Below are 12,874 nucleotides of genomic sequence, written 5' to 3'. Positions count from 1 at the left end.
TCATTTTAGAGTATGTTTAAGAGTGACTGGGAATATCAGGAAGTGAATGCTATCAGTGTGTCTAGATCCAAATTAGTATATTATTACTTTTCTTATTAAGCCTTTCTTATGGTCTTATTATGGTTTGCTAAGAGGCTAATTACTTGATGTCACTGAAGGTTAGGAAGACACCTAAATCCACTAGGGAAAGGAAATGCAGAGTTAAATAACTTCATGAATATAGAATCTTTAATATGTAGCTAGTGAGTAATAGTACAATTCTCAGTCTTTCTTCCTGACTTTTTTAATTTTGCCAGTTATCTCCAGCTTTATTATCCTCACCATATCAAAATATTTGTGGAAGCGTTATTCAGCATGAGCACTGTGCTAAATATCTTACTGTTATTTGTCTCATTTACTCAAACCCCAGGAACAGATCTTATTTCCTATAATTCATTGATCAAGAAATAAGCCTTAAGAAGAAGATAAGCCACTTAAATTTGCAAGCTTAAGAAAAATGTCTGAGGTCAAACCCACTTTTATAACAACTATTTAATTTTGCTTTTATACATCAAACACTCTTATTGCTGTGTGTGTGTGTGTGTGTGTGTGTGTGTGCATGCACACGTGCACGTGTATGTGGAGGTGTGTGTATGGTGGATGGGGGGATGGGTGGACAGGATTGATGAGGATGTTTTGAATGAGTAAAATTCCTAGAAGAATTTAAATGACAATATGTATTTATTTGCTACTACTCATTAAAAAACATGGCAGATAATATCAGATTAGGGAAATAAAAATATGAAATCATTTTTCAATATTAATACCAGAAATTGTTCTAATCTTGTTCAGTGTTCAATTTTAGCAATTAGACAAATTTAAGCATGCTTGGTATCTAATTTTAGTCACAAAACCTTTTCCCAACTTTGTACTAAACTTTTCAATATCCTTTGAAAAGCTAATTTGATAATAAGTATATTCAATTTCAATATTTTCAGTCAACTTCTACATGAATGGTACAAATGTAGTCTTGTTTTATTTCAAGCATATGGTTGAAAACAAAGGACCACTGATGGAGTACAAATAATAATAATAAACTATTTTCAGATTCAGACAAGTCAGACTTAATTGGACATAAATTTAAACAAAAATGTTAAATTGTTTTAAATTTATTTCCTTAATAACATTAAAATGTACAGTAATGATATAAATGAGTTAACATCTGTACATTAAATTTCTGATTACTTATAAGATTTCTTATTTATTCCATATATTTAATTTTTTCCAGAATAGCTGGATTCTTGAAAGATATGACTTTGAAGAAAACGTTCACAAATTAAGACAAGTTTCGGTAAAAACTATTCAATAAATCAGATGAGAAAAAAGTCTCTGTGAGAAACATTCATATGTGAGGAATTTTAAACTATTCGCAACTCATAATGACAGACATTTTGAGATGTGCTGTGTTACCCATCTCACAAAGATGGAGAATGGTGTAAAGAAAAGTTACATGATATCCTATAATGAAAGAGAATGAAATTCACAGTCACTTCTCAGCTGATGTAATCATTCACAAAATAAACAAATTTTCTTTAATTGAAAACACAAACATACATGGAAATCTGGAGGGGCAGTTATATTGTAATTGAAGGTTAGCAGCTATATCTACTTGTAATTGTACATTCAAGAAAAAAATTTCAAAACTTCAAAGATAGAAAAATATAATTTATAAGTGGATATTAATCAAAGAAAGGAATCTGCAATAAATTGAAAGAGGGAAAATATCAGGGTGAGTAAATAGAAAGAAAATAACTTATTAAGCTGAGAAAAGAATGTGTAGGTCAGAGTTCCTATACAACATAGAGAAGTTGGCAGTACTGTTGAGTAGTTTACATCCTTCCTGCAGGGAATGAAAGGGCAAAGAGTTCTGCTGAAGTCTAAGTAAATACTGAGTAGATACCTCAATAAAGACTGAAGTTTATGTATACCCCTCATGCTCTGGTAAGTGGGACTCAATGATATAAAAATGAGAAAAGCCATGTACTAATGAAGGACCACATTTACAACCTAGGTCCATCTTAGGAAGCATATGCTGAGGAATTTGGAAGAATTTGGGAGACAAGTATGAGATTTTGAGGGAAAGGACATAATTTATATATAAAAGCTTAAATGAAAGTTCCAGGCACAAAAGCCTCTGAGTCCTATATATTTTTGAAACACTCAAATATATGAAAGTCTTTTTTCATTCCACATGACTGATTAATGGTTGGCTACTCCTTACCCACATATAAACATAAAGAAATATAAGTTTAGTAAATAAGTCAGTGATAGATGGGGCAGTTGTATTAACTCATACTTTAATTTCAGATTTAAATGCAGGAAATTTATAAATAGTTAAAATGAGTTGAGTCAAACTACAAACAAGTAAATGAAAAACTAAAACACAAAACAATATACAGAATACAACAATTAGAACATCTGTATGCACAAATCATAAAATAAACAGCTCTTCAATTTTCATTGTTGCCAAAAACATAGCACAACATTATGTTGTGTGTTCTATTTCTTATAATGATAAAACATACATGCATAAAATATAGCTTTCAAGAATTGTTTTTAAAGAATATATTATTAAAGATAAGAGAACACAAGAAACCTATGAAAAATTTTTGTAAAGAGTTGAAAATATCTTACTAAAATATTCCCCTAGTTAAGAAGGGTCTTAAAGAAAATTATTCAGTAGAGACATCCTCGTTATGTAAGTAAATATAAGATTAGTAGAAAGGGAAGATAAATTATCGATATCAATTATTGTTAACAAATATTTTAAGAATAAAAAAAAAGAATTAATTTTTACCTCATCTTGAGATTTAACCAGAGTTCTGAAGGTTTTTTCTCCACTTTCTCCATCTATCATTTTATTTCGAATCTAAAGGAAAAAAACAACTACTTTATTCCAGGAACCAAACAGACCTACTGAAGTATGACTATATTTGCTTCACAAGGTTGTGCCTTATTTTGAACAGAATGAATAAAAATGGTAGACTGGTTTGACTATTAGTTGCAGTTGTTCTCTGGAATTATTTTTTAAAGCTGTCATACTCTGATCATTTTACATCATTTTAAAATAAAATAAATGAATTTTTTTCAATGAGATAAATTTTTTTCAATGAAGCAATACTTTTTGAAACATAATTAGTAAAAAATAAGTAATTAGCTGTCTTATGGGCTGGCTACATTTATAAGAAAAGTTCTCAATGAGAAAGAGAAACGTATATGCAGTTACAGAATTAGCATGTAATATGAAATATTTCTAATTTCAACCTCACCCAAATTATCAGTTTAATGTGAGAAAAATTTTTTTCTTTTTATTTGTGCATTATAATTATACAGGACAATGGTATTTGTTGTTACATATTTGTACATGTACACATTATACGAGTATAATTCTGTCCATTTTATTTCCCAGTACTTTTTTATGCTTTTTCAGATTTTATTTGTCATCTCTGGCAGTACAAATATAATATAAGCAAGGGATAGAGGGAATTATAAAGATCTATTAGGATTTAATAAAACATAGTTTAGCCTCCTTATAGACAATTTCCCAAATTTTAAAAAATGAACTAGGTCATATTAATTCACAAAGTATTTGTCTATTAGAAATTCTCAACATTTCTATATTCTGGGGTGCAAGAGTCTGCTCCTGCAACTTACTGAGTAACTTTTACAGTTACTGTATAACTTCTGTATACTGCAAAGGTATCGTCAGTGCAATGGTTGTAATAAAAATGATCAATACCTATTTCACAGGCTCTTGAAAATCCATGACTGATATCAGGTACTTAATGTTATTTTTTACTATTAAACTGATTATTATTATGAAAGACCCTCTCAGAGGAAGTGACCTGTGATTTTGGTTTTGAAATAGAAAAGAAATTTGCTGAGTAAAATGCGGTAAGACAAACATGGCAGCTGCTCATATTTTCCTCATGTGGTCAGGTGACTGGATGCCTCCCAACTTTTCTTTCAACAGTATGGTAACATCCATTTGTATGATTTGTATTGAATTTGTGTATTTTTGTATTGAAAAAGTTAAAATACCTCTACCTTTGAAAGGAGAAAAAAATTTAGGTCATACCCAACTTGAAATACTTAGACCTTCTCATATCATCTTTTGGATGAAGAGAAGACAGGACCTAGAAAATTTACAGACAAAGGACATTCATCTTTGTGTGTATAGTACCTAAGAGACAGCCTAACACAACACAGTTGCTGGATTGATACTTGAGACATGGAAGAAGTAAAGTAGTGACCTGATGTCTATCTTTGTCCTGTTGATGACACTCACCTCTACTTTAATATCATTCTCTAACTCTGCGTCAAGGAAATCCAATGTGACAGGCTCCTGAGATTTGGGGTTCTACACAGAAGACAATAATAACTTATTACATATGAGACCATAAAATGATGCTGTATTCAGAGTAATTTAATGGATATTTGAAGATTAAATTGATTCTGTAAAAATTACTTACCTAAGATACATTAATAATTGTATACAGGTATCTTCTTTTATATGTACATGAAACTATTTCATGATTATATGTATATGAAAGTAGACAGAGCTAGAGACTGAACTTTAAGTGAAGCAAATTGTAATTAATCATCAAATGAAAACAGCCTCATTCCAAGTGCTGTATTATACACTGCATTTTTTATAATCACAAGCCTATGGGAATATGACTTTGAAGATCCACTCACAACTTTCTCTCCTTTAATTAGAATGACAAAGTGAAAAATATAACAATGTGGCAATAAAACAAAGGCAATATGTAAACATCCGAGCTGTAATTCAGATAAAGAAAGAAACTGTGTAAGGAAAAAATATTTTTAAACTAGTTTGGATTTTCTAAGTAAAACAAATTCTATGAGACCTATTCTTCCTTCTGAGTATGTATAAGGAAAATGTATAAGGAAAAGATGTAAATTAGTTTTGCATATATGAATCTCAGAAATTTTATAGTTTAATAATTCAAATTATTAGGATTGTATATGAAAATCTGTGGTCAAGTCACAAAGACTTTAATAAAGATCAGCTATTTTAATTAAAGTTTAACTAGAATAATAATCCTGCTGTAAATAAGTACTATTTCCTGATTTAACATCTTGCTGATGCATAATAATAAATAAGTTCACAGTGGAATAAGATTATTTATTTATATGTAATTATATGAGACTATTAGTATGGCAAAATTGCATCACATGACATAATTTTAATTTCACAATCACATATTGAAGATTTGTTGAACTAAATAAACGAATTCCTTTAGAACACCTGCTAAGTGAAGTAACTTGCCATAGTAGAATTTCAAAGTTCACTAGAACAATAAATCATGATACATTATTTTATAAATGCAAAATTTTAGAAACTGGATTTAAATGTTTATTAAACTAAACATTATCCAAGCCTAAGAGTTAATTAGATATTAAATGCATGCTGCTCTGGATTAGTGTGAGGTCACTGGATTCTTAGTAACTATAGTTCTCCTTTTTCAACATCACTATTGGAAACACCACTTTAGGAGAGTAGACTTCCCAAGATAAAAGCAACAATTAAAAATGTAATAAAAATTAAGCATATCTTATCTGGATATGAACTAACAGCATACATGATATTTAAAAAAATTTCTTTTAGTTGATGGACCTTTATTTATTGTTTATCTATATGCAGTACTGAGAATCAAACCCAGTGCCTCACACACACATGGCAATTGCTCTACCACTGTGCCACAACCCCAGCCTCTACATGGTATATTTTTATAATTATGATAAAAATGCTATCAAGGAGTAATTCCATTTAAATAATGATAATTTTTGATTCTCTTGGTTTTTGATAAAGACAAATAAAAAAAGATACTCTCACCTGTATCTTTTTTAACTGAACTATATTCATGGCTTAAGAACTCTTTAACTATAATCAGGTTCTATAATACTAAAAGTATAAGTATTTGATTTTTTGTTTGTTTTGTTTTTGGTATAGGAATTGAACCCAGGGTCACTTAACCACTGACTCACATCCCCAGACTTTTATTTTTTTTTTTTGGGCGGGGGGTCTCCTTGAGTTGCTTAGAGCTTCTCCAACTTGCTGAGGCTGGCTTTGAACTTTCAATCCTTCTGCCTCAGCCTCCTGAGCCGCTGGGATTATAGGAGTACACCACTGCGCCTGGCCAGAATTTGATTTTTTGAAGGAGAAAAATACCATCATTTGGAAGGCATGGTTTTGCTTTAGAAGCAAATAAATATTCCATAAGAAGAAAATGAAAACATACATAATAAGAAGAAAATAAAAGATAATACTGACAAGTCTTCAAATCTGTGGTTAAGAAGATGAGCTGGGCACAGTGGTGGACACCTGTCATCCCAGTGACTTAGCAGACTGAGGCAGGAGGACCTAAGATTTAAGGCCAGTCTGGCAACTCCCTAACTCGCCCTAAGCAACTTAGTGAGACTATGTCTCAAAAAAAAAAAAAAAAAAGAGTTGGGGACGTAGTGCCTGTGAGTTCAATTCTCAGTACCTAGTATCAAAAAAAAGTAAAAAAAAGAAACCTAGAAAGCCCCTAATGAAAGGATACTCTAAATCTAATATTTCAGAATTGCTTATGTAAATTCCCATGGAAAGAAGCATCCTCACACACCCTCAAATCAGCATTAAAATTTTAACAAACTCAATGCAAAACAAAGTCAAAATAATCAAAACAATAAAATGAAAACAGAAAAAAAGAATATTCATCTTACATGCAATGGACAATGCATAGAATGACCAGACCCAAACAGCATGCAGGGAGGAGGCATTATCAGGAAGATTTGGCAATATGAAGATCATGTCCCAATCCAACATATAAAGACAGAGAAGAAAATGAAATCATAACAGAAAAATATCAATGCATCACTTGTATTTTTAAATGGCAATCTGGTAGACCACATTTTAAAAAGACTCATCATAGGCATAGGGACCAAAATTTTTAAATTTTCAAAATTCTAATAAGAAAACACCAAGACAGGATTAAGAATAGAAATCTGTTTGATCCTGTGGTCCTTGAATGCCCATTACTTTTGCTTATTTTAAAATATGTGACATTTCTCATTTGTAAAATTAAATATCCAGTATCAAAGCTATCACACCTTTTGTGAAAATAAAAGGCAGGATGCATTATTAGCAAATTTCGAATTTGAAATAATTACTAATCACTACTATTAAAATATTTCATCTTTCCAAAGCATTCCTCAAGTTGAGAAGTCTTATATGGTTGCTAGATTGCCATTTCTTAGAATGAAAACAAAAATAAAATAAACCATTACTCAGGATGTTTATTTTTTTAATCATAATATTTACATGCAATATTTGATTTTGCTATAAAAATTAAAATTCACTAAAATGCATGATTGCAAAAAGTATAATTTAAGATAATACATAAAAATGAAACATGCAAAGAGAGTAACAAACTATCAAGAAGAACCTGCACATATTATTAATCTCTATAGATATTATAAAAGATCCAGGGACTTATATTCTACAATATCATGGAGCTCTACAGCTAGAAGGGAACTAAAAATTCTATTAGTTCAGCTCTCTGCACTTTAGAACAACCTAGGAAGCTTTAAAAATGACTTGGAGGTCCATCAGAAATTTCAAGATATGGGGTCCAGTATTAACAGATATGCTTCATTTCCCAGGAGAACTTTCTGGGCAAGGCAGAGACACTGCTTTTCATGTAAACAAACTGAAGTATTCCAGTGTTGGCCTCCAGAAGAACCGAACTCAAATTCAGTTCTCTTTCACAGTTTAACAACCTCTTCTGAAATCATACCACCTCCCCATTGTAATCTGACCAACATTTTTTAAGGAAATGGTAGGCTTACACAGAAAATATTAGATAATGTTGAACTTTCTTTGAAATTTTGAAATTCTCAAAGTTGTAGAAAGTATCCTTTTATACTGATTATTTTTAATGTGCCCAGAAATATGCATATATAAAAATAACTTTTAAGTCTTGTTGCTAGCAAAGATTTTGCAATGAGTTTGTCAGGTGCTACATATTCACACTATTTATTTGCAGTATTGGATATTTTCAATTAGCTGAAGGGAAATTAACTTCCAATCCCAAAATACACTTTTAGAGATTCAAAGAAATTTTGGCTTAAAATTTCTAGTTTATGGAAACTATCACATGAGAATTATGTTTTTATTTGCAATTAGAAGTCAATTTTACAAGCAAATCGTTAGAATCACAAAGATTTGACACTAATTTCAAAATATTTAATAACAAATTTCTTTTTTAGAAGCCATCTCATTATAAATACTCTTGATTGTTAATAATATTACATAATTTACTTAGCAATCTTTAGTTAGCCAATGCATACCCTCTACCATAATTAATAACATTTTTGCTGCAGTTTATTGATAAACAATGCTCATTTCCATCTCATGCTCTATAAGCTTAAAGTCAGGAAATGCAGTCTTAATTAAAAGCTATAAGACCAAGCTTGATCTCAACTCTGATTTAGCAAATTTGAAAGCACTGCTAAGTCTACCTTCATTCATTTACCTGAACATTGGGTCTCCTTTTTCTTAAATTAATTGTTGGTATGCCTACACCAATAGGCTGAAGCAATAAAAAAATGATAATTCATCACACTACATGTCAACATAGGTAATACTATAATCAATTGTGATCAGATATTTTCTTGGTCAAAAAGCAGTTGATACTTAGAATTCCAACTATTTGGCAAGTAGCATAGAATTAATGATGAGCTGATTTTTAAAAAATGAAAGTTCAAACATATTTTTAAAGAATAAAAACAGTTATCCTCATAAAAATCACTGTTTAAGCAAACCAATTTTTAATGTTCTCCCATTTTTCCTAGAAAAATACTTATTTGGGAAGTGGTAAAGGTAGTTTGTACCAGACAGTTTTGAATTTTCCCGATTTCAAAAAAATAGATTGAGAAATAGGAATTGTGAGAATTTATATGACCAAAATGTGCGAGCTAGAAATATTGCTAACTTTCTCCCCCAATTCATATGTTGCAATCTTTACCTCAAAATTGATGATACAAAGGAGAGGAGGGGTGTGGGAAGCAATTAGGCTATGGAGGGGCCCATACTTCCATGGATTAAAGCCTAGCAGAGACCCTTTCCCCTTCTGCCATGTGAGATCAGAACAAGATGGCCGTATGTGAGAAATAGGCACCCACTTACTCGTGCCTCAATCTTGCACATCTCAGTCATAAGAATTGTGAAAAGTATGTTTCTGTTGTTTATAAACCACGTTTATTTTTGTTAACCATAGTAGCCTGAATGGAGAAATACTACAAGATATTGAAAAGTCTTAAGCATTTGAAATGTGTGCCTTTGTTTTCTGAAAGGATAGCCAATGTTGTATCTATTGAAGTAATGAAGAATTCAAATATAACACTGTGTACTCATTTTAGATACTGACTTCTAAAACAAATTAGACTCCATTTTCTATATAATAAATATCTATCAGAATTTATCAAATCAGATATCTTGTAAATAGACCCAAAATGGGCATTTTAATGAAACAAAATGGTAGAAATAAAAAATTCACTTAAGGATAAACCAGGAGAAATTTCTATTTTTAAGACTGTGGTAATAAGGTTACAGTACATATTGGGGAAAAACACAATGTGTTAGAAAATTAGATATATGAAAACTTCATAGCTACTTTATTTACTGATACTTGGGGCTTTTAAGAGGACACTTGCCCTAACTTCTATAACATTATACCAAAATAGTTTGAAATAAGATTACAGTATTAGAAAGAAAACATAAAAGACATCAAATCAGGAATATCTGCTTAACATTAGGCTTTCATCTTGTTAATTAATAACTGGTATTATGGATATAGCTTTATTTTCCTTCATTTGTATTGATGAATTTCTGATAAAAGAAGTAAGATTAATTTTGTTATATCATCTGTTACCGTATTGGTTCTCTGTATTTCTCAATTTATACAACATCCATACTATATAGTTTCTTTTATGAAGTTCTTATATCAATCTGTATAACATGCACTATTACAAAGTAGAAATCATAATATTTATCCTGCTAATGATAAGAATTCACAAGCATATTTAATTCACAAGTTTCAGGAAATAGAGTATGTTGACTTTTCAGACTTGTGTCTTTTTTCATAGTTTCCTAAAACAGTATTTTAAAAAAATACTGTTGCATACTTATTTTTAATAAAATCCAATGCAAAAATATGAGCTGGAAGGAAAAAGTCAACTAGCTTTTAATGAAAGTCTTATAAAATATATATTTTTGGTAATTTTGAATTTTAGTGTATTGATTATTCCAAATATGAGCTGAATATATATTAACATCATTCAAATAGTGATAAAATACCTTCTATATAAATATGGGTCTTCAGGAGAATGTAGAAGAAGGAAAATCTTTTTCAAATTGTTACCTCCTTTACACTATGAAAACTAGAACCTAAATTGTCATTTGCATATCTCTACTATTCATCCACTATTCTTATTCTTATTATTTGGTCTATGATATATTTTAATTCCTTTGGGGAAAGGTTAAGATCTACAATCAGAAAAATTGGGACTCTTTGTACCCCTGAGCACATTTTATTTTTATTGCTTTTAGATTACTTTAGTTAAGATATAATTTTAAATACACTTGTTATATGAAGTCCAAGTAATAATGTTGCAAAAGTTTAAACAATTTTTTGAGATTCAGAAAGTTAAATAATTCTTAACTATAACAAAAACCACAGGATAATTACCAAGTTCTAAAAATGATAGAGGAATTTAAATGACATACTTATAAGAACTATAATGATTTAATAACACGAAGAAATATTATTATAAACTTCTACAAAAAGAATATGTTTAAACATGGTATAGGATGCTCAATGACCATATGTGCTTAGCAAATATTTATATCATAACGGATTTCACATGGAAATAAATTCCAAAGTGAGAAGAAATAAAATAGAAACATTAAGTATGTATTAACATTAAAATAAATCATTACATTTAATAGGTAATATTTGTAACTCAATATCAATTTTTCTTATTGTTGTTTTGAATATTTGAGTGACACAACTTCATGTGTGTATGTGGTTACGAATCTGGGACTAATTAAACAGGGAGAAGCGGGTAGCGGTCTGCATGGTTTATAGCATCTTCAGCATTATCTTCAAATTTCACCAGTCACTTAAAGATGTTTACAAAATTTCAGTTACATAAGATTTTGTCTAATTTCATATCTAGGTAAATAAGTTTTGCCATTGATGCCTTGTTAAGCATTTTGAAAACTGAAATGAGTAGAATGAAGTATTTTCTGAAAATATTTTGTATCAAGAGGAAATAGATATAAATATTAGGATAAAATAGTTCATCTATGGATTTTATGGCTTCCAGATCAACTCACTCATTCAAAACTACACTTCCCAGTCAGGCGTAGTGACGCACACCTATAATCCCAACAGCATGGGAGGCTGAGCAAGAGGATCTGGAGTTCAAAGCCAGCCTCAGCAAAAGTGAAGTGACCCTTTCTCTAAACAATAAACAAAATAGGGCTGGGCATGTGGCTCAGCGGTCAAGTGCCCCTGAGTTCAATCCCTGCTACCAATAAACAAAAACAAAAACAAAACACTACACTTCCCATATCTGAAGCCCATTACATAGATTTTACTTATTGAATTTCCTATGTCTTTACAAGCCTGCCCCAAAATGAAAAGAAAAATAGTCAAGGAGATGGAAAGCAGAGTAATTACCAGAAGAGGAGGGCATTGGGAAATGCAGCCTGGGCAGAAAGGAACCTTGCTAATGCCTAGGAGGATCACAGGCATGTCTGCAGCAGCACTGCCTCATAGCCTGAATCAAAGCCACATATGTGATGTGCGAAAGGAGGCTCAGGAGGTGATAATGGCTGTCTTTCACATGAGAATATCAGTTCATCTAAAGTGGTAAGGGAAAATGAAAACTGCTTTTACCTCTTCACGTATCATAATCTGTGTGGTCTTATCATCTGATAAGGGAACCAGATAATAGCATTTTGTATTTAAGGCTATAAAGTGAATTTTAAAATGACAATCCTACTAAGAACATGGGTCATTAATTTTATAAATACTCTGCATTGTAAACAAATTATATACATACCTTTGGCTGAAGATTTGGATGTAATAAGACATAACCATTAGGATCAATTGCAAAATAATAGCCATTGGGGCAGAGCTGAAAAATAAGAAGTTTAGAGATGTGTGCTCACAATCAAAAATCCACATCATTTAAAAAAGGTTAAATTAATTGGTTTATCAGATTTCAAAGCATGCTGAAGAATGACATGGTATCCCTACTTTTTATTTTAAGGATGATATTTAGCTCCTTTGCTAAGATAACTGCACATATATTTTTCAGAATTACTTAATGCTTTATAGACAAGCTAAATTAATACACAATTCTAAGAATAGGAAAGGTTATCAAAAAAAGTAAATTGTATCTTACTGTAAAACGTGGTGTTAGTCTTTTAATATCTTCCAAAGACACATCAACGCCCATCACACCAAGAATCAGCTGGTTCTGTAACAAGATGGCAAAAAGTTAGTGTATTTTATACCAAAAATCATATATTTCCACATAATAATTATATATGTTCATCCTTTTGCTGGAGTAATGGTTGTATTCTACACTAGTAGAGTGTGTGTGTGCACTGACTTTGTGGTGTACTACAATTAAGAAACCACAAGAACTTCCAATTTAAAAATTGGCTAATATGGAAGAAACACTGGATTCTTACAAATGACAGTACCCATATTTGTGCAATTATCTTCAAACTACATGACCCTATTAGTAATTG

The 12,874-nt window shown here is 30.8% G+C and overlaps 1 protein-coding gene across 13 annotated transcripts in view; it reads right to left on the bottom strand.

Annotated features, from left to right (window-relative positions):
- The window catches only part of Cacna2d1 (calcium voltage-gated channel auxiliary subunit alpha2delta 1), a 460,852-nt gene that overhangs the window by 45,426 nt on the left and 402,552 nt on the right, over nt 1–12,874 (bottom strand). For 5 of the 13 annotated variants that reach the window (XM_047560214.1, XM_047560217.1, XM_047560219.1 and 2 more), the window contains 5 exons: nt 12,523–12,597; nt 12,178–12,252; nt 8,583–8,639; nt 4,328–4,399; nt 2,837–2,908 (listed from right to left, as the gene is read on the bottom strand). In XM_047560214.1, coding sequence (XP_047416170.1) covers nt 2,837–2,908; nt 4,328–4,399; nt 8,583–8,639; nt 12,178–12,252; nt 12,523–12,597 — 351 coding nt within the window. The remainder of the gene's footprint in view (nt 1–2,836; nt 2,909–4,327; nt 4,400–8,582; nt 8,640–12,177; nt 12,253–12,522; nt 12,598–12,874) is intronic. The other 8 variants (XM_047560218.1, XM_047560221.1, XM_047560224.1 and 5 more) reach the window with 3 other exon arrangements.

The sequence above is a fragment of the Sciurus carolinensis genome, chromosome 8 (genome assembly GCF_902686445.1).
Source record: "Sciurus carolinensis chromosome 8, mSciCar1.2, whole genome shotgun sequence".
Taxonomy (NCBI): domain Eukaryota; kingdom Metazoa; phylum Chordata; class Mammalia; order Rodentia; family Sciuridae; genus Sciurus; species Sciurus carolinensis.
Note: the sequence above shows the minus strand (reverse complement) of the source record. Positions and strands in the feature narration are given on the sequence as shown.